The sequence below is a fragment of the Tripterygium wilfordii genome, chromosome 11 (assembly GCF_013401445.1).
Source record: "Tripterygium wilfordii isolate XIE 37 chromosome 11, ASM1340144v1, whole genome shotgun sequence".
NCBI lineage: Eukaryota > Viridiplantae > Streptophyta > Magnoliopsida > Celastrales > Celastraceae > Tripterygium > Tripterygium wilfordii.
The window spans coordinates 13,485,516-13,507,332 of NC_052242.1; the positions used below are offsets into that span (position 1 = coordinate 13,485,516).

The 21,817-nt window shown below is 37.9% G+C and overlaps 2 protein-coding genes across 3 annotated transcripts; one reads left to right on the plus strand and one right to left on the minus strand.

Moving 5' to 3' along the window:
- On the plus strand, positions 1–2,054 carry LOC120009668 (cytokinin riboside 5'-monophosphate phosphoribohydrolase LOG1-like). 2 transcript variants are annotated; one of them, XM_038860335.1, is made up of 7 exons: positions 14–365; positions 543–640; positions 739–769; positions 855–954; positions 1,045–1,115; positions 1,574–1,717; positions 1,809–2,054. In XM_038860335.1, exons 1-7 carry the CDS (start codon positions 237–239, stop codon positions 1,905–1,907), a joined length of 672 nt encoding a protein of 223 aa, XP_038716263.1. In that variant the 5' UTR covers positions 14–236; the 3' UTR covers positions 1,908–2,054. The 2 variants fall into 2 exon arrangements, with proteins under 2 accessions (XP_038716262.1, XP_038716263.1); XM_038860334.1 differs by having other exon boundaries at positions 1–365; positions 855–1,115.
- Positions 2,055–3,605: 1,551 nt separating this feature from the next.
- Positions 3,606–21,729, minus strand: LOC120009388 (endoglucanase 10-like). The gene is made up of 6 exons (XM_038859971.1): positions 21,250–21,729; positions 20,714–21,003; positions 19,741–20,178; positions 4,699–4,831; positions 4,147–4,313; positions 3,606–4,059 (listed from the first exon to the last, which is right to left on the minus strand). The coding sequence occupies exons 1-6, from the start codon at positions 21,467–21,469 to the stop codon at positions 3,727–3,729; spliced, it is 1,581 nt and encodes a 526-aa protein (XP_038715899.1). The 5' UTR covers positions 21,470–21,729; the 3' UTR covers positions 3,606–3,726.
- Positions 21,730–21,817: the final 88 nt, after the last annotated feature.

Genomic DNA, 21,817 nt, shown 5'->3' on the forward strand with positions numbered 1-21,817 from the left:
GAGAGAGACGTGATGATGGAGTATGTGTGGGGGCACAGATTCATTATAAAAAGGGACCAATGGCACCATTACTCAGTCCCACTCCCCCCTCTCACTTTCGGTTCTTGCATTTGCTCCTCAATATCTGACTCCTTCAAACACCCCAAACACCTTCACAATCCCTTCTCCTCTCTCTTCTATCTCTCTATCTTGTACTCAACCAAAGATAACAGATAATCCCAATTGAAGCAAAATCCATGGAAACACAGCAACAACGCCAGAATTCCATGAGGTCAAGATTCAGGCGGGTCTGTGTATTCTGTGGTAGCAGCCCCGGCAAGAGTCCTAGCTACCAACTTGCAGCTATTCAACTTGGACAACAACTGGTACCACATCAATTCGTTTTTCTTTCTTTTATTGAATACAATTTGAAGTATTGAAGGTTCCTCTGTTTCTGGGTACCTTCTCTGTTTTATTATTTGTGACAGATAGCTGGATATTATTGAGGGAATTGTGGTTTTTAATACTGGGGCATTTAATCAAACAAGTAATGTTCATTGCAGGTGGAAAGGAACATTGACTTGGTTTATGGAGGGGGAAGCATTGGTTTGATGGGTCTGGTCTCCCAAGCTGTCTATGATGGTGGACGCCATGTCTTGGGGTAATTCATACACCACTTGCTCTCTCTTCTCCCTCTCTCTCTCTCTCTCTACAGTCTACACAGTCTCTGATACTAATTTTGGTTTCATTTTCTTGCAGAGTGATTCCAAAGACTCTGATGCCAAGAGAGGTAATTAACTCAATCTATCTGACATATTTTTGAATCTGATTTAGCTTCAAAAACAAGAATTCTCATTTGGGTCATTGAATTTCAGATCACAGGAGTAACTGTAGGAGAAGTCAGAGCTGTTTCAGGGATGCACCAACGCAAAGCTGAAATGGCTCGTCAAGCAGACGCATTTATTGCCTTGCCAGGTATTATATACGGATCCCAACACACATATATGTATATACGCACACATAATAACAGCCTACCATATAATTTGTCTGATTTGATCAACACAGGTGGGTATGGAACCTTAGAAGAACTACTGGAGGTCATCACTTGGGCTCAACTTGGAATCCATAATAAGCCGGTAAGGAGCACTGAAAATTGTCAAAATTCCATGGCTATTGTTGTCAATTATGCATTCCAAACTAGTGTCAGGACTTTTGTGCATCAGAAATGCTAAAGATTCCTTTTTTTTATCCCGACTATTCCAAATTCTCAAATGAGTTATGATAAGGATTCCAGTTGTTGGACTTGTAGAACCTACAAATTCACTTGATTCTTTGCGTCTAACTCCGCAGTTGTGATAACTGAAATACCAAAGTGGTGAGATCTTTATCACTTTTGTTCTGAAATTCATGTGAAATCATGGGTTTCACATGATTTATATAAAATCGTATGCGTCTATTTCAACATTTGGGATAACTGAGATAGGATCCGTAAGACTTGTTGTTTGTGTATTAGATCTTGACATTTATTTGGAATCAAAGTTACCTGAAAAGGGAAATTTAAGGATGAATAATGATCCTGTTCTATTGGGTACAGGTGGGATTGTTGAATGTGGATGGGTACTACAATTCATTGTTGTCTTTCATAGACAAGGCAGTGGATGAAGGTTTCATAACACCAGCTGCTCGTCACATCATTGTTTCTGCCCCAACTGCACAAGAACTAATGTGCAAGCTAGAGGTATGTAGAAATCATATATCCTTACACGTGTAAGGATCATGTAATCTATTGAAATCATGGAATGATCTGAGCCGTCTGTTGTTTTGATCAGGAGTATGTTCCCAAGCACTTTGATGCAGCTCCAAAGCTAAGTTGGGAGATGGAGCAACAATTGGGTTATAACACAACAAAGTCAGAGATTGCTCGTTGACCTCATCAAATGTTCTAATCACCGTAGATTCTAGCAGTGATGCACACGACCCCATGTAGATCTGTAGATGTGAGCTCCACAGAAGTGTCAATCACGGTTGTTTTAGATAGCTGTGTGGATCATGAGATTCATGCCGTTTAGTTCTTTTTTTTTCCCAAGGAGTCTTACAAATCCCAATGTTTGATGTCTTAATTATTCCAAATGTTGAGATAGATGCTGACAATTTCATATGTGTCAATCTCAATATTTATGATAGTTGGGAGGATAAACAACGCCAATGATGTATTTTTCCCAGTTTTCTCAAGTCGGTGGAAAACTAATTTCTGTAATTATGTATATTTAATCTTATAATATTCTGATTCTCAATTGAATTGATGGGTGGTTGTAAATTGCTTTCATGATTGGATATAGATAGGACATGGGAAGAATATACAAAGAGAAGCAAAACCCCCATAAGCTATTGCCCAAGTTTGAAAATGGCTTTCTTTTTTTAATTTTTCCAAATTATTTTTCTCATGAAATATCACTTTTATAGAAGTATATGTGGCATGGGTTTTTGCGTACGGCACGAAATGTGACATAAAGAATTGGATAATAATGCTATGTCTACATACCAAAGGTCCAAAGCCTATTTACACGCCATTTATGGACATGGGTTCATGTAATATTACGAAATGTCAATTCAAGACCCTATTTTACTATTATCTCTTCTCACAATTTATAAACGTGTAAGACTAAGAAGTTAAAAATTTTGGTCAAGATGCCCTTGATTTAACACGCCAATGCTCCGCTCAGCTCAGCTCAACTCAACTGATTAACTATTAGTATATTTTTGTCCACGATTTAGAATTTATATCTTACGGTCATCATATTTGTGTATAGTATGTTATTACATGTGTGTGAGTGTGTGTCCGAGCCAGTCCTTGCCAAAAACATTTAAAGCTAGGGTTTTGGCCTTTTGAGCACCAGGCCGGCTCAAGGGACAACAATTTCTTAAAATTTTTTTACACCCAACCCCAAATCATACTATCAGTCAAAAAGAAGTTTAACCAACTCTCTCTTTCCTCTCTTCTTTCTTATGTCAACACCGACTCAACGTTCATGCATACGATACATTAGTACCATCGCACTTTGTAAAAAAGATTTCTCGATAGAACACTACTTTACCGTGTCGTCATGGTTTTGTGTCGTAAAAAATCTTTAAAAAATAGTCAAACTAGACCAACATTTCCTGTAGTCCGCGTGGAAGAAGCAAATAATTGAACAACAGAGGACACATGTCCATAGAACGTAGGATCATAGTTGATAACCAAAGACAAAAGTAGCAGGCAATATGTTAAAGAGGAATGAAGAGAGCTCGGGGGTAATGGTGGAGAGTGAGGTCAGAGGTGGCACTCTCTTCTACATATTGGTGTTGGAGGCTGTAGGTGCTCATGTCATCTGCACACACAGAGAAAGTTTAAGATATTATTGGCCTCGAAAAGGGCTCGATTGCCACTAACCTCCATCAAAATTGAGTACTAGTTTGACCACCTTTTGAGTTTTGCCACGTTTCCACTTTGTTTTGGATAAAGCACCAAGTTGATAGAATCTCGTGGAGCTTTTTCACTCCTTATCTCATCACTTCCTTTCCCGAGTCTCCATATTGAAACAATTTTCTAAATTGGATTGTCAAGTTAGAATGTGTAAATATTCGGTGACTGAGTTGGACGTAGTCAACTCTTTTAGTGACGGAAATTTGCATAATCCCCCAGTTTAATGCATACGGCTACGTACATATAGTACTACAATGTGCAAATACTTATGTACTGAGGCTGCTTCAGGTGAAGGATTTGACTGCTGAAGAAGTAGTGACCAGGCTTGAGAGGAGGCCAACAATGACAGCGCTGTTATATGTGCTTGGCTCCCCTTGCATGGAGTTGTTTCTGGAATCAATGTATGTTTCATTTAGGAAGGGTCCACCCACAAGTGCTCCATCAGCTATATTGGGATTGGGATCAGTTGAATTAAGCCACTTGAATCCATCAGTGCAGCCAGTAGTTGCATTTGCGGGAATTGAGGCTCCCCTATGATGCACGTATTGTGGATAATTTTCCCCATAGCCCACAAGAAAGCTCATTTCCATGGGATTCGTTCCCAGTATGTAGTCAGCCTAGAAAAAAGAGTTAAAATGTCATTAGAAAGAATCACACTGTAATGGACTTGGCTAGCAATGGTTCGGTGAAAATGGTCAGCATACCTGAGATTTGGCAAAGTTCCTAAGATCAGCTGGTTCATAGGTTTCTCCATCACAGGATATCGAAGCAGTACGCGACGTAAGCATGTAATCACTGTAAAGAGCAGCTAAAAATGCAGAAGCAACAGGGTGCTGCGGAGAGTTCCACTCACTGACCCATGTAAGACCACCTGCATTAAAGAGAAATGATACTGAATGAGAAAGACAATTCTACCATTTGCGAATTTATGAAGCACTAGGAATGGATAAACCTAGTTAATCAAAATTTTATCCCTAGATATAAGTTGAACTACTCCCTAAATAATAACATCACAGGTCCCCTAGCAAGGATATGGAACAACATGGATTGAGAAGATAAACCAAGTCCCTCCAATATCCATGAATTAATCACATGCTTTAAGATTACCTAGTTATAGGATTGCAACTTGGGCATAACAAAGACACAAGAAAGCTTAATGCACCGTATCATCTTGCACATTGCATGAACAGGACATTAAGTGTGAGGAGAGCATTCAAGCCAAAACAAAAACTTTGCAAGCAAAGTGGGTACATTACCATCAGTTCTGCTTTTTGTGGCTGTTGGTGAATCTGGTAGGAGACCGGACATAACAGCTTCGGCTGTTTGCTTGTACATTGCAATTCCACCATTGTTTTTGCCATCAAAGAAGCTTAATCTGGATAGCAAAACCTGCAACAGAATACGGAGTACTCTCATTGAGCTAAGAAGCTGGTCTAGATAGATTCTTTGTGGAAGTGGTAAGCATATCTTGCTTTTCTTATTTGGCTTTAGATATAAAAGGATCAAACACAATGTAGCCGTTTATGAAACATTCTATATATGCATTATTTCATTTTGTCACCAGTGATCTGGAAAGACAATTGTGTCATTTATATAAACATTTTCTAATGACATACTGATGATATCCTTGCCATCCTTATTCCTTATTAATCTATCTATATATAAAAGTGCGTGGTTTTCGAGCCACCTCGTGGCGAGTTTGTTTGTTCCGTCTACTCGCGCGTGGCTGGGTTAATTGTTTTGTTGTTACCACGTTCTCACTTGAACTTTGTCCTTTAGCATGATTATTTCCCTCGCTTTTTACTGTGGCTCAGCTCTCTCTGGGTTTTCCTTTGCTTCTGATTTTGGTCCATCCTTGCACATTCTCACTCGAACTTTGTCCTTTAGCGCCTGGTTGGGTTAATTGTTTTGTTGTTACCACGTTCTCACTTGAACTTTGTCCTTTAGCATGATTATTTTCCTCACTTTTTTACTGTAGCTCAGCTCTCTCTGGGTTTTCCTTTGCTTCTGATTTTGTCCATCCTTAGCACGTTCTCGCTCGAACTTTGTCCTTCACCATGATTATTTTCCTCCCTTTTTACTGTGGCTCAGCTCTCTCTGGGTTTTCCTTTGCTTCTGATTTTGGTCGATCCTGGGTCATCGTTGCGTGTCTACCAGTTTGTCAGTGCCTCTATGTTTATCTGCCTTTTGGGTTGTCTGCTGACGTTTTTCGACCGTATTTCTTCTCTGCGCGATGGTGTATTTATGGGATCCTCTTTGTGGTCTTCGTTCATCTTTGTTTCTTATTTGTTTGGCGTTCACTCTTCCTGTTATTGGTAAGTCCTCTGTTTATTGATTTTGGGTTTCGTTGTTTGGGTTGCATTCCAAGTGTTTTGATCTGTTCAATTTCTTTCTCACGCAGTTAACTTTTTCCATCGTCTTTCTTTCCCGTGTTGTTGGTCTTATTCTCAGTTGTATTTTTTGTCTTCAATGTGTTAGATTTCTTTCCCCCACCACTATTTTTCATGGTATTATTTGGAATGTTGTTTTGGCCGATTTTCATTGTTGGGTGTGGGACACATCTGTTCTGATAAAGTTCAGAGGGACACACATTCTTTTAGCAAGGCAAGTTAGAAGAAGCCATTTAACATATAAAAGATGCATACATCACACGCCAAAAATATGTCTTTGTGAATCAAAATTTGTGAATGAGTCCAAGAACTATTCTACCTGATTCATATTGATAAATTTTACTTCTTCCATTAAATTTTTTGGGTCTATGTAACAACTACTGTGGAAATCCTCCTATCCATACAGAATTGACATCTCCTTGATTGTGATGGTTATTTATTGTTTTGTGGTCTCTGTAGTATAGAGTACCGTGTGGCATTCTTTTTGGAGCAGAGTACTGTGAAGGGTATTCTTCCTTACATTGCTTTCATGATTTTAGATTATTAGTGGATTTCTCTTACTTTCCTTTTTTCATCCAGGTTTTTTTACCATGTATATGTCTGTTTTAATGTGGTGTTTTCTTTGTCGGGTTGTCTCCGTATATAGATTTCATGCCTTTGGTTATTGGTGATGGTGTTTATGAAGGTTGCATACTTGCATCTCATATTTTTTGTACTTTTTAAATATCCAGCTTTTAATTGTGTTTTTTCCCTTCAGTTCCTTTATTGTTTCTCTTGATACTTATTATTACTTTATTTTTGTTTTTTCATCGAGGTTTTTTTCACCGTGTTTATGTCCGTTTTGATGGGGTTTTCCTTTGACGGGTTGTTTCCGTATATAGATTTCGTGCCTTTGGTTATTGGTCATGGTGTTTATGTAAGTTGCATCTCATATTTTTTTACGCTTTTTTATATCCATGTTTTAATTTTTTTTCCTCCAGTTGTTTGTTGTTTCTCTTCATACTTACATTGCTTTCATCATTTTTAGTGATTACTTTATTTTTCTTATCTTCAACCGTTCCGTATCTTCTTCACTTTTGTCTTTACATATTGTTTCTTCCGTGATTTTGTTAGTTGGTTCCCCGAGGAATAAAAGGTTGCATCCTGGTGGATTCTATCTTGCTATTCATTGTTGATGTTATTTATTATTTTGGTGTATTTCATTTGTACTTATATTTTTTCCTACTTCGATGCAGCTATTGTCTTTGGTGGTGGTGGAATTTGGATTGGTTCCCGTGGTTCTGTTGGTTTCCTTACAGGTTCGCCCTTCGTGTCTGTTATTTGTTTTCGATCTTCTATTTACAGTTTGACTGATTTAACAATAGATGCTTTCGGCTTATGGATATTGGATGTTTTTAGGTGTGGGTTTCGTCTTTGTTTGCGTTTTTTGGGAGCTTTGCATTTGGGTTTTTGTGACCGTCAGTGAGGTTAGTTTCCTTCGACCTTCACTGTGTCCTCATGTACATGTTATTTGGGGGTTTTGCCATTTTGTTACTGTTGTTGTTGCATCAATGATTACACAGTGTTATATTGTTATCTAATTTACGTTGATTGTTGGTTAACCTTGCTTGGTTGCTTCCTGTGTGGAATCTTGCGCTGGTTTTTTTGGTTATGTCGGGTGGCTGTTTGTTGGATTCCAAATTAAAAAGGCTTAAAAGAAAACGTCTCATGATCCATGTGAAGAGAAAAAAAAAACCCCAAAATAACGAGAGTGGAATTTCTATGGCACATGTTGTAGATGGGAGGCCAATGGGTTCCTGCTCTGTCTATTTTGGTTCTACATTACTGCCATCTTTTGCTCACTCAGACTATAATTACAATTTAGTTGTACCATTGGATCTTGGTTCTCCGATTTATAGTTGTCATTTTTGTGGTGCTATTTTTTGGTATGAGGAGCGTGTCAAGGCTGCTCCTAAGGTCAATCCAACATATACTGTTTGTTGTGGTGGTGGTCAAGTTGTCCTTCCTTTTTTGAAATCAGCCCCTCCTTTTCTCAACCATCTCTTGGATTATAGCCATCTTGGTTTTTGTAGGGCATTTCGTGAGAACATCCGAATATACAATTCCATGTTTGCTTTTACTTCAAGTGGTGCTAGGGTCGATGCTAGCATTAATAATGGATCAGGCACTTATGTTTATAGAATTAATGGGCAAAACCACCATAAGATAGGCTCCCTCCTCCCTGAGCCTGGTAGAAGGCCGTCTTTTGCTCAGCTATATGTGTTTGATACCGATAATGAGATTGATAATCGAGTCTCTTTATTTGGATCTTCTACAGATGCTCGACACATAGATAAGTTCATTGTTTCTGAATTAGTTAAATTTTTTGATGAATATAATGAAATTGCAAAGGCTTTTAGGATGATTAGGGATAGGTTTAGTGGTAATGAGGTTATTCCCCTACGTTTGAGGTTGCTTGAGAGTCGTATTCGGGATGGAATCCAATATAACCTTCCTAGCTCCTCAGAACTTGCTGCACTGATTTTAGATGATTTTGGGCAGCATTATGGTGGTAGGGACATTATAGTTGAACATAGGGTTAGTGGATTGCAGCGTGTTAGCGAGCTACATCCTAGCTTCATGGCTATGCAATATCCCATTTTGTTCCCATTTGGAGAGGATGGGTATAGAATTGATCTTAAGCGGAATATTGCACGTTGTCATTTGGATTCTAAAAGAGAGCGTATAACAATGAGAGAGTATTATGCATTCAGGTTGCAATATCGGCATGGTGAAGGATCAACGTTGCTTAGGGGAGGCCGTCTCCTCCAACAATATATAGTTGATGCTTTTTGTTCAGTTGAGGAGGTCCGTTTACGGTATGTGGTAGATAATCAAAAACAATTGAGGGTTGAAATGTACAAGGGGATACAGGATGCATTGCTTAGGGGTGACACAAACACAAATGATGTGGGTAAACGTGTTATCTTGCCGTCGAGTTTCACTGCTGGTCCTAGGTATATGATTCAGAATTATCATGATGCAATGGCAATTTGTAAGGTGTATGGTCATCCTAATCTTTTTATTACATTCACCTGTAATGCCCAATGGCCTGAGATAATAGATGCATTGAAGTTGATCCCTGGCCAGCGACCAGAGGATAGACCTGATATTGTTAGCCGTGTTTTTAAGATGAAAGTTAATGAGCTTATGGATGATATCAAGAAAAAAAAGATTTTTGGTCATGCCATGGCGTGTGTTCACACAGTTGAGTTCCAAAAAAGAGGGTTGCCTCATGTCCACATTCTTGTGTGGTTATCTCTCTCTCATCAGAATCCGAGTGCGCTTGATATAGAACTTATTATATCAGCTGAGATTCCAAATAAAATTATTTATCCAGTTGCCTATGAGATAGTTTCTAGATTTATGATGCATGGACCTTGTGGTGTGGATAATCATCGATCACCATGTATGATAAATGGTAAGTGTTCTAAGCACTACCCTAAAGAATTTGTTTCAAATACTGTTATTGGAGAGAACAATGCTCCAGTTTATAGAAGGAGAGATGATAAATCATGTATCATAAAGAACCATGTCCCTTTAGACAACAGACATGTTGTTCCTCATAATGTAAACCTTATTGTTAAGTACCAGGCCCATATTAATGTTGAGTGGTGCAATAGATCACGGTCGATAAAGTATCTTTTTAAATATATAAACAAGGGTCCTGATAGGGCAAGGGCTGTTATTGAACGTGGTCTGCAACCTATCGCTGTTGTTCATGGTCAAGAAACTACATCTGCACCAGTTGATGAGGTGAAGCTATATTTAGACTGTAGGTACCTCAGCGCATATGAGGCCGTTTGGAGATTATTTGAGTTTAAGATACATTATAGGTATCCAGCAGTTGAGCGTCTTGCAATTCATCTCCCAGGGATGAATTCAGTTTTGCTAGGCAATGATCAGGACTTGCAACAAATTGGATATGAGGACAGTATTTCTAGGACAATGTTCACTGAATGGATGATCACAAATTCCAACAGTGTCGATGCCCGTGAATTGACGTATGTTCTATTTCCTACACAGTGGGTTTGGAATCAAAACAAGCGAAGGTGGACAAAAAGAAAAAGAGGGATGTCTATTGGGAGAATAGTTTATGTGCATCCAAGTTTGGGTGAGCTATATTATCTTAGAATTCTATTGAATGTTGTAAAGGGGCCATGCAGTTATGAAGATATTAGGACTGTTAATAATGTACTCTATCCCAGTTTTAAAAACGCATGTGCTGCTCATGGTTTTTTGGGTGATGATAAAGAATGGGAAGAGGCATTAAGAGAGGCTGAGTGTTGGGCGTCGGCTACACAGCTGAGGCAGTTGTTTATGACAATAGTTGTGTTTTGCGAGGTTGTTAATCCATCTATCTTGCTTGAAAAATTTATTCAATCTTTGTCAGATGACCTTGTGTACAAAGCAAATAACTTTGACCATCTTGGGGCGTTAGATAACGCAACACTGTCAATTAAAAATCAACTTCTACTTCAATTAGAGACACTGTTTAATGCGAATTCCACATCACTATCAGACCATAGATTGCCTCTCCCAACCATTTCTTCTACACATGGTTTTGATAATAGATTTCTAAGAGAAGAAATGAGTTATAACTATGGAGATCTTACAAATCTCCACTCAGATATGGTACACCATTTGAATGGTGATCAAAAAAAAGTGTATGATTCTGTCATAGAGTCTGTTGAGGGTAATTTAGGCCGGTTATTCTTTGTTTATGGTCATGGTGGCACAGGTAAAACTTTCCTCTACCAAACAATAATTACTAAAATCAGGAGTGAGGCAAAAATAGTATTGGCAGTTGCATCATCTGGTATTGCATCATTATTGCTACCCGGGGGAAGAACTGCTCATTCAAGATTTAAGATACCTATTCAAATATCAGAACATTCAACCTGTGATATAAAGAAAGGTACGCAGCTCGCCAAGCTGATTCAGGAATCTTCCTTGATTGTGTGGGATGAGGCACCAATGGTACATAGGTATTGTTTTGAGGCACTTGATAGAACAATGAGAGATATCCTATGTGACAATGATGGCCGAGATAGCAAACGACTATTTGGAGGAAAAACAATTTTATTGGGGGGTGATTTTAGGCAAATACTCCCAGTTGTTGCAAAAGGAACAAGATCAGACACTGTTAATGCATGTATAACTAGATCCTATCTTTGGAAACACTGTGACGTTCATCTTTTGACAATTAATATGAGGCTTTCATTGACTGGTCTCGACCCTTCAATACAAGAACTCATGAAAGACTTCTCTTCTTGGATATTAGGTGTTGGTAATGGAACAATTGAATGCTCCAATTCAAAGGCTTCTAGAGATGATGAGATGTGGATTAATTTGCCACGACATCTCCTCTTGGAGAGTCTAGATAATCATATTCATTGCATAAGCGACGCAATTTATGGCGACCTAGAAAAAAAATATTCTGATATCCAATATCTTAAGGAGCGAGCAATAGTGACGCCCACTAATGATACAGTTGATGCATTAAATGAACACTTGCTCTCACGTGTTCCAACCAAAGAGATAGTTTATTATAGCTTTGATTCAATATGCCGCTCTTCGGGAGCTATTCATGATGACGACCTTCTTTATCCAACTGAATTTCTAAACTCAATTAAATTCAATGGTCTTCCAGATCATGAATTGAAGTTGAGGGTGAACACACCAATTATGCTATTACGTAATTTAAACCAAACGTCAGGTCTGTGTAATGGAACAAGGCTCTTGGTAAATAGACTCGGTGGACGAGTTATTGAAGCAACCATAATTGGAGGGAGCAATGAAAATTCCAGAGTTTACATCCCTCGAATAGTTATGTCTGCCTCTGATGGAAAATGGCCTTTTACACTAAAGAGGAGACAGTTTCCTGTGAGATTATGCTATGCAATGACTATCAATAAGAGCCAAGGTCAGACATTGAAGGATATGGGTCTGTACTTGCCAGCACCTGTGTTTTCACACGGTCAATTGTACGTTGCATTGTCAAGGGTGACATCATTTGAGGGATTAAAAATCCTACTTGGAAAGGATAATCATGCATCAGAAGGAGAGACAAGAAATGTTGTCTACTCTGAGATCTTTCATGATTTATGATATAGTTAGTTCCTCATTTATTTACTTATGCTATTTCATTCAATCACGTCTTTATTATGCAATCACTGATGACACTTTTTAACTTTGCAGGAGAAAAATGGACAATGAAAAGTACCATTTTTTGTCAGATTTAACAATGGATGATAAAGATTGGAGGATCAGGGTTCGTATCAGTAGGGTTTGGAACACCATAGTCCCCACAGCGAATGATCTTTTGTTGAGCCATGATTACCTCTTCATTGATGAGGAGGTAAACATTTACCTATTTCCTTAAATAAAATCTAGATTCTCATACATGTTCGTTATTATTGATTTCTCTAGAACATGACCAATAATATCGTTTCTAAAATCTTTCAGGGAATGACAATGCAAGCAACCATTAAAAAGAACACCGCATCAGATTTGCGTGCACAGCTCATTGAGGGAGATATTTACTGCATTATGAACTTTGTCGTTGTGCAAAGTAATAAAAAATATCGCATCTGTGAATCAGAACAGATGATCCGCCTTGGAAAATGGACTAAGGTTCAAAAGCTTACGTTGCCACACCATCTTATACCTGCTGATGCCTTCAAATTCATAGAACATGGCCTTCTTATGGACAGGGTTAATGATGATACATCATTGACAGGTTTTCTGATATTCTTCAAATTTATTCCGTTGATTTCCATGATCATGTTAAATGCCACTATCTAATAATTCCTCCCTTGCTTTCCTCACAGATTTTATCGGGAAGTTAGTTTCTGTGACAGAGCTCAGCAAGATCCCAATCAATGGAAGAGTGTCAGAGAAAAAAAATCTCATCATCCAGGATAAAGAGTGGGTTTCTCTGGTTCATGTACTTTGTCCTACTACGTCTTCTTCTATTCTGATAAACACCCTGGTGGTACATATATAAACACCACTGTTCAACCTATATTGTTTATGCTTTTCCAATGCAGGATGAATGAGATGAATGTAACAATCTGGGGTGATATAGCATATGGACTTGAGGAAAAAAGAGTTAAAGAACAATCAAAGGAAGGAGCAATTATTATGATTCTAACATCCATGACAGTTAGACGATATGAAGGTATTTTTCACCAACTACTATTTTGACCTTCCATACTTTTAAGCTTTTTCACCATGTTAACTACGTTGCTTGCTCACTAACAGGAAAACCTTCCCTTTCAAGCACATCTGCAACAAAGATATATGTCAATCTTAACATACCAGAGGTGCTGTTGTTCAGAAACAGGTCAGAATTCCCAAAGAATGGTTGTTGTGATTAAATTATGAAATTGACCAACTGTGAGTGCTCCACATAAAATAACCCCTTTTTTCCAATGTTTATGCTTCATAGCTCTGCTCCACCATTCGAAGTGATCATCCATCCCTCTTCAATGCGAGTTTCTTCATCGCCCGTGATTCATAAGGTTAGCATCAAGGAATTGTTGGCAGTGTACAATCATCGTCAGAAACAGGTATCCCAATTATTCATTTGCTGATCTAAATCCTTGGCTGCAAAAAATACATGTTCACTTTTTTGCTTGCTTTTCATATCAAGGGAGGCAAGTACTCATGTAAAGCCAAAATTAATGGAATACACACCGATGATGGTTGGTGGTACAATGCCTGTCCCAAATGCCAAATTGGCGTGAATTACAATGGATCACAGATCTGGTGTGAGCAATGTGGAATCCTTAGAGAGTCTCCAATTCCATGGTATATACTCCCTTCAATTTTTTATCTATTACTTCGTTACTTTTACTTCTTCCCTCTGACATTTTTCAATCATGATTGCAATGCTTGCAGTTACAAGCTCTTCTTTGTTGTTGAAGATGAAACTGGCAATACCATATTCAGTTTGCTTGGTGATCAGGCTAATGCCTTCATCCAGATCCCTGCAAAGAAAGTTATAAATATGTCCGATGAGAAGACTTCACCACCACCTGCCAGTATCATGAGAGTCTGTGGAACAGAGCATATTTTCCAGGTCATTTGTGTTAGGCCCTTATCTGGAAATTTGCCATGTTTTAAGATATTACATATCATGCATGCTTCCAAAGATGACTCTGTCCCACATTTTTTTGAAGCTTATGAACATGACACCGGTAAATCAAAAGAACAGGATTTATCTCCTTCTGTGGGAAAAATTAAAGAACCTATGCTGAAAAAACATCTACCAGTCCAGGACATCTGTCCATCAACCCCAAGTCCCTTGAAGAATAAGGAGAGACATCTTGGAGAACTGAAAAAGGAGAAATCCAGGTCAAGGTAATGCACTTTCAAAACCACATTACTTGAATTTTATTAAGACAACGAAAGATAGGGGCTAATATCAAATTATCATTTGCAGATCAAATAACGCATGTCCAGATCCAATAGATGATGACCTTTCTCTTACTGCATCACTGAAGAAACTGAGATCTAGGTAATGTCTATTGAAGAAAATTATTCATAAGTCAGTGATATAGATGAGGATTGTCCCTCTATGAGCTAAAATTTTAAATATTCCCTGCATTACTTAATGAAGTCACTGATTTCTCATTTGTCTGTTTCTATTGTATACAACTATTGTCTCTAACACAGTTCATCATATGTAACTTATTTCAGTACTTCCAGAAACAAAAAGCCCTTTGGAATTACAGAAGATGAAGTTGATACCTGATGGTATTTCATTTAAGCTGAGTCTGTTCATTTTCCTAGCATGAATTAAAGAACGGCGCACGCTCAAAAAATCTTACGTGGCTTCCTCCTTGAAGATTTTGTTTGGAAATGGATGGATGAGTGCAAGATGACCCATCGTTTTTGACGAAACAGACCAAAAAAATCATGACAAACTATATTTTGACTAAAACCTTAATTTTCGTAATATATTTTGCTGATAGATCTTTTGTCAATTATATCTTGCACAATTCTGTATTAACATAATCTTCTGGATATGTTTAACTCAGTTTTCTCTGTTCATGCATCTTAAATAACTGAGTTTTCTCTGTTCATGAATGAGATGAATGTAACAATCTGGGGTGATATATTTTGCTGATAGATCTTTTGTCAATTATATCTTGCACAATTCTGTATTAACATAATCTTCTGGATATGTTTAACTCAGTTTTCTCTGTTCATGCATCTTAAATAACTGAGTTTAGCTTACCTCTTTTGCACGAATAAGAACATCACTCGAAGGCATCATCCCAGATCTTGGGACGTTAGGCTGTTGGATCATGGCTGAAACAGAATTCAACAAAAAAGATTTCACTAGATGGGCAGGAAAAAGAAAAAAAACACAGAAAATATACTTAATTCATATATATAATCATAAATATAATGCAAAACATGAAAACCATAAGCATGCAACCAGCCACCATGACAAAATCGAACCTTTGGTATGTGGCATCATGAACCGTTTACCCTTGGTCCCAGCCGCAACTAGCAGACAAGCCTCGCCAATAGCAGCACCAACACCAACTGTATTTACCTGGATGGACAATAACAATCATAAAACAAAGAGAAGCTAATAACTGAATGAAGCATGCGTCTGAGATCACATCTCATACTTCAACACCTAAATACTCCTTTATTTAACAAGATTTAATAGGTCATCATAAAGGCATCTACAAAACTCATATCCTAATGCCTTGTGCAATCATCAAAGCCCTCAAAAAAAATCCACAATTGTGCAGCCATATCCTCCATGACAAGTACCACGATACCATTATTACCAACTCACTCATCATACCGCCATTTCCAATACACTGCCAACACAGAAAGTATCACTTAGATAGATCAATCGATCTAATACAAAACTCACCTCATTTTCTAATTGCCTCATTGTATCATAGATGGCAAAACCCTCTGCCTCCATTCCAACCTGAAAGAGCAAAGCATTCAATCCATCAAATAAAAGTGTAGCTGCCATTTACCAAGAAATATAATCACATTAATATTCGTAAGCAATGTGAAAATAAAATTTTCGCCAGTTGGGCTGTCTTTGAAAAATATAAATACAAAATAAAAAATTACCTTCATTAGTGATTAAAATTAATTAAAAAGATAAATAGAATACACGATTTCCAACATACCAAAAAAGCAAGTTCAAGAGTGTTCCATAAGCCAACCACAAACATGAAAGCTCACAACTCAGGTTCATCGTCTTCTTCCTTCATTCTGCAACGACGAAGACATACTCACAACGACCGTCGATGAAGCACAACGAATATTCAAACCAACAACTCTAAATGAAAATAAGGTAATGCTAAACCTATCCTCTATTCCACTGTTCCAAATTATTTATGGATCACTCATGCAACTGGATATACTCTTCCACCGTCATTGATTTGGTCTTCGAATCATTTCATGTGTTTTCATCTGTTCAATTTATTTCTCACACAACTAACTTTTTTCATCGTCTTCCTGTTATTGGTGACTCCTCTGTTTATTGATTCTATGTTTTGTTGTTTGGGTTGCATTCCATGCGTTTTCATCTGTTCAATTTCTTTCTCGCACAACTCACTTTTCTCATCGTCTTTCTTTCCCGTGTTGTTGGTCTTATTCTCAGCTGTATTTTTTGTCTTGAATGTGTTCGATTTCTTTCCCCCACAGCTATTTTTCATAGTATTATTTGGAATGTTGTTTTGCCCGATTTTCATTGTTGGGTGTGGGGCGCATCTGTATTTCTTCTCTGTTTGGTTGTTTCTACCAATTGTGTTCCATGTCTTTTCATTTGTTCTGATCAAGTTCAGAGGCACACACATTCTTTTAGGAAGGCAAGTAACAAGAGGCCTTTTAACATATAAAAGATGCAGACATCACACGCCAAAAACAATATGTGTGCTTGTGAATCAACATTTCTGAATGACTTCAACAACTATTCTACTTGATTCATAATTAAACAATTCATGCCATTGAATACGGATGATAAAAACCATAATTTCACTTTCACAGTAATGCTATTGCTGCTGCAACTTTACAAGTACTTCTGCTTATTTCTCTGATTATAAACTCATATTGATAAATCTTACTTCTCCCATCAATCCTACACAATGATAATTCTAAACCAACTAACCTTCAAATTTCACGCATCACAACTATGTCCATGCAGTTCATTCTTTAATGATTATTTGTATGACAATGCCAATAATTCCTTAGGTTTCATTCGTCTGCCAATGAATGGAAATTTTATAATTTGCTGTCATCACCACTTTTTTTTATTCAACCTGTAGAATGCCAGAGGTGAAATTGAGAAGGAAAGTAATCTTGGAAGAATTACTCAGACAAATTGGATTGCCTGCACCTGTCTATACCATCGAGATACTGGATGATGGGAGGTACAGATCAAGAATCAATTTGCCACAATATGACACCACCAAAAAAGATCCCATCAACACTTCTGGGGCCAAAACATATACCATCAAAGAGACTGAGGAAGTAGCAGCACAAGATATGTTGAATTACTTGACATACCTCCGACAAATCGACGTGGATGACTTCAATTATAATGCCGCTGGTTACTACAGAAGTATGGCAATCCAAATGAAGAAAAACTACAGGAAGCAAAAAAAGAAAGCAAAGAAATGGAAATTTTTGGCAAGCAGGGAGAGCGAAAAAAGTTCCAGGGACACCTCCAACATCAGTGGACAAGCAACCAATGTGTCCGATCACGCAAGCTGTATCTAACAAAAATATAAGTAGTTCGTTAAAATACTTGATCAATGTCAAATATCTCTTTTTGTTGCTGGGTCTTATGATAACTTGATGTTTACTGAATCATTGAGACACTGTAATGTACATATATCTTTTTGTTATCTTTAAAATGCAAGAGATGAAAATATTCCAATGACATGTTTCATTTCACTCCTCAAAAAATAATCACATGACACTTTTGCGTGCAAGCATCATTTGCCGTGTTGATCTCTCCACTAGCCAGATCACTGTTGATTTCCCTGACCCACTTCCACCCACCAGCGCCACCATGCTACGAAACACATTGATAGCAGATAGAGGACACAAAATCACAATCCACACATTCTAACACGTTTTCTTGCGTGTACCCTCATTACTGTCTATGGATGTCCTAAAACAGTGACAACACAGGAAAAATTATGACTCATCTTACACCCAACAGTGCACTGCACAGAAACATTGTGCAACAATCAGAGAAGGGTCAATGTAATTCAAATAACAATTGAGGCAAAAAACAATTTCGTACACAACTAAACAATATCAAAATATAATCATTCCTGCAACTTTTACCAACTATGACACAAGAGAACAAACACACAAAGAGGCAGAGTCCTGTAAAAACTTTGGGAAGAAGCTATCCACAAAACCACAAACACACGCAAACCAAACCCTATCCCATAAATGATACCATGAATTATATATCATTTAATATTAAAAAACTCTCTATATAACGCAAATTGCTCCTCTTCTTGGCCTCCAACACAATCTCCACTCTCAACAAAAAAATGGTCATCTTCCGCCCATCAAGAAAGCACCTGCTTCAACAAATGACTGAGACATTCCATTTCCCTAATCCAACGTATATGGTTATTCAAGGAGCAAATGAGAGTGGCAGAGTTGTCCTCACCCTTGATGTTTATGACTTCGCCACAGGAAACCAGTACAAAACAGAGGCCATCATAACAGATGGCATAGACAAGGCAGAAGAATTGGCCTCAGAATCAATGTTTGGGCTCATGAAAAACAGATTTGGTCTTGAAATAGATGATCTCAACTTCAATCAGATTATGTATTATCAAGACACTCTCAACACATGTGAATTGAGATCGAACAACCAAGAGGAGAAAATTACTGAACTCATCAACGTCATGAATATCATGAGAGAAGAAAAGAAGCAAGACACTGACAAAATACAAGAACTCAACTACAACATCGAAGTCATTAACTTAGAGAAGGAGGATGCAATAAATGAGGCAGAGGAAGTGAGAGCTCAAAATAGGAGCATCAAATCAGATATAGTGCAATTAATGAACACATTGCACAGCCTAAGGAGAAAAATGAGAAGACTTCTGCAGATTACTTCTGCTTTCATGTGGTAAACAAAAGTTAAAGTCATGAATGATGATGCGTTTTTGGGAAGTCAAACATGAAGAAGAATTAAAGATAAAGATTCAAGCCATGCCACCAAGCCATGAAGAACACAAGACAACAAAATAAAAACGCTTACTTTTTTAATGTTCCTTGGTTTATTTTGCATTTTGTATACCAGAGTGGTTGTTTGATCTTACTGTTGGTACACCAACGTCTCTATGCACAGCGTTTTGTATTTTCTATGTTTTCAATTTTCTGACTGTCAGTGTTCACTAGGTGTTATATATCTTTCTTTATGTTTTTCTCAGAATTTACAACCCACGTTTCTTTCTTCAATAAGTATGATATTCATAACCACGATCAACGCTTAAAAGTGTGATTCATTTTTTCTAAACAACACCAAAACCCTAAACTAAAAACCAAATTATGAAATTTCTCCCTACATTCTATGACTACCTGTATACAATTATCCCTTCATCCATCGTTATTATGTGCGAGTAACAAAATTTCTTTCAAAATCTCGATAAACAATATGATTATTCGACCTCAATCCACATCCAACAAACCATAATTTACCCGCAGCAAAGCGCGGGCTGTCATCTAGTAACACTCAAAGTGAGTTTTAGCTCAACTTTTCTTCTCATGTTTAGTATCTTAAGGTTGTTACTATCTTCAATAAATTTAAAGGATAACAGATTGGCACCCTTACGAAGTGAAATATACCTGAGTTCCTGCAAGCTTGTTATCCCAAGAAAACCAGGTTGGGCTTCCAAATTTAGCAAATAATCTTTCATTCTGGCCACTGACATATTGAAGGTATGAGTCATCTCCTGTTGCATGATAGAGCCAGCTAGCAGCCCATAGGAGCTCATCTCCATATCCAGTTGAATTGTAATATGTCTGGACTTCAGGGATGCTGACACTGTAAGATCCTCTATATTTGTCAGCAAAGGTAAACAACTGTTTAGCATGCCTAAGAAGCACGCTCGAATATGTGGGATCAATTGTCTTAAACACCAAAGATGCCGAAGCCATAGCCGCTGCAGTTTCAGCTGCAACTTCTGTTCCTGGAGAAGGTATGCTAACTTGTACCATTGACCTCTTCTCCGTCATGTCTTCAGGCCTATCCCAACAATTATGGTCTGCTTCTGGATCACCCACCTACCCAAGAAAATTGATGTCATAAACATTGATGTATTTCAGAATTCAGAGACTTAATTCGTGATTGAGGCCGGAATTTCAAATGCTCATAATTTGGGAACACCTATCACTTATGTAGGTTCCAGAGAATGGGAAAAATGTACTTTCTGATACAACTGCAACTTCCCATAAACTTTAGCAGATCAGTCAAGATCTTGAACGAGTAAACTGAAATACTCCCATCTTAAACAATACGGTTCAGCTCTCAGGGTAAGCCTTGAAAATGAAGTAAAAGAAAACCATATGAGAATAACGTGTTGCAATCACAAAGGATATGATTATATGAAAAATCACATATTTAATTTGGGAGTAGTTCCATGCTTTTTTTTTTCTTCACAATAGCTCTTGATTCTGTCCAAATAAAATCATATTTTAGCCAGGGATTATTAAGTATCCGTGAGGGAAAAAAAAAAAAAAGAAGCTAATGGGCATAAGATACACAGACATAATAGGCATTTGCGCATAACACTGTAAACAGAAGTTGAAGGACTGTTACCTGAATATAGAGCACATTCTCAGAAGGATGAGCATTGATAAGGTAATCGGTGTCCGTGATCCACTTCAGGGAGTCTTGAGCAGGTTTCAACTGATTAACAGCATCCATCTGATCTCCATACTCGAGAATTGCCCAAGACAGCACTGTGGCAGTAAAAGCCATTGGAAAACCAAACTTCATGTGATCCCCAGCATCATACATGCCCTTTGAGAGATCCAATTTTGCTTCACTTCCGTCTTTAACACCCGAATCACCTCTCCAAGATATCTCATTTTTTTCCAACCTACCAGCTGCATCAACAACACAACACTCCAACCTCAAATTCTGTAAGAAAAAAAACAATAAGTGATTTGAAACATCAGCATATTAATCAACAACTAATTATATTTATACTTACAGAAGACAAATATAGTACGTGAAGCTAAATCTAGTCAGTATAAATTTGCATAGTACCATGTAATGAAAAGTAATGAACACGTAAAACCTCAAACATATCAACAAACAGAGTTTGAAGCAAGCGAGAAAGGGGAATTTACACTTTTGTACATCGAAGAATTTCATAGCGACTTTAAGAGCAGCGGTGTATTTCTCATCAATGGCGCCAGGAGGCCCCGAGACCGGTTCCGGTTTACCTGAACCAGAATGGTGGTCAGATATCTTCATTATGGTGATAACAATGGCGGCAACAACCCCAGCCAGGACGACCAAAAGCACAAACCAACCGCAACCTCCTTTCGACCTCGATTTCTCTTCCATGCTCGTTCTATCAAGAACAACCAAAGAACCCTGAAATCCTATCAAGAACAACAATGCCTAGACCGCTCACGCAGCATGCATTCTAATCTCTAGAGACAGAGCGCGAAAGCTCTGCAAGACGCAATGCGGTTTAACTCTGGAAAAGACGCGGATACGCCTAGTTTAGGCAATGGAGAAGGCAATTGATGTAATTTTAGGATCTCGATTAGGCCCTCTTCATCAGCGACAGTGATATTCTCTTTCTTTGGATACTAACAGCACACCGGCATTGGCATTTTTCTAGAGACGGGATGACAGAATAACACTGTAGCTGCGACGTTTGCCAATGAAGCAAACGAACGAATAATT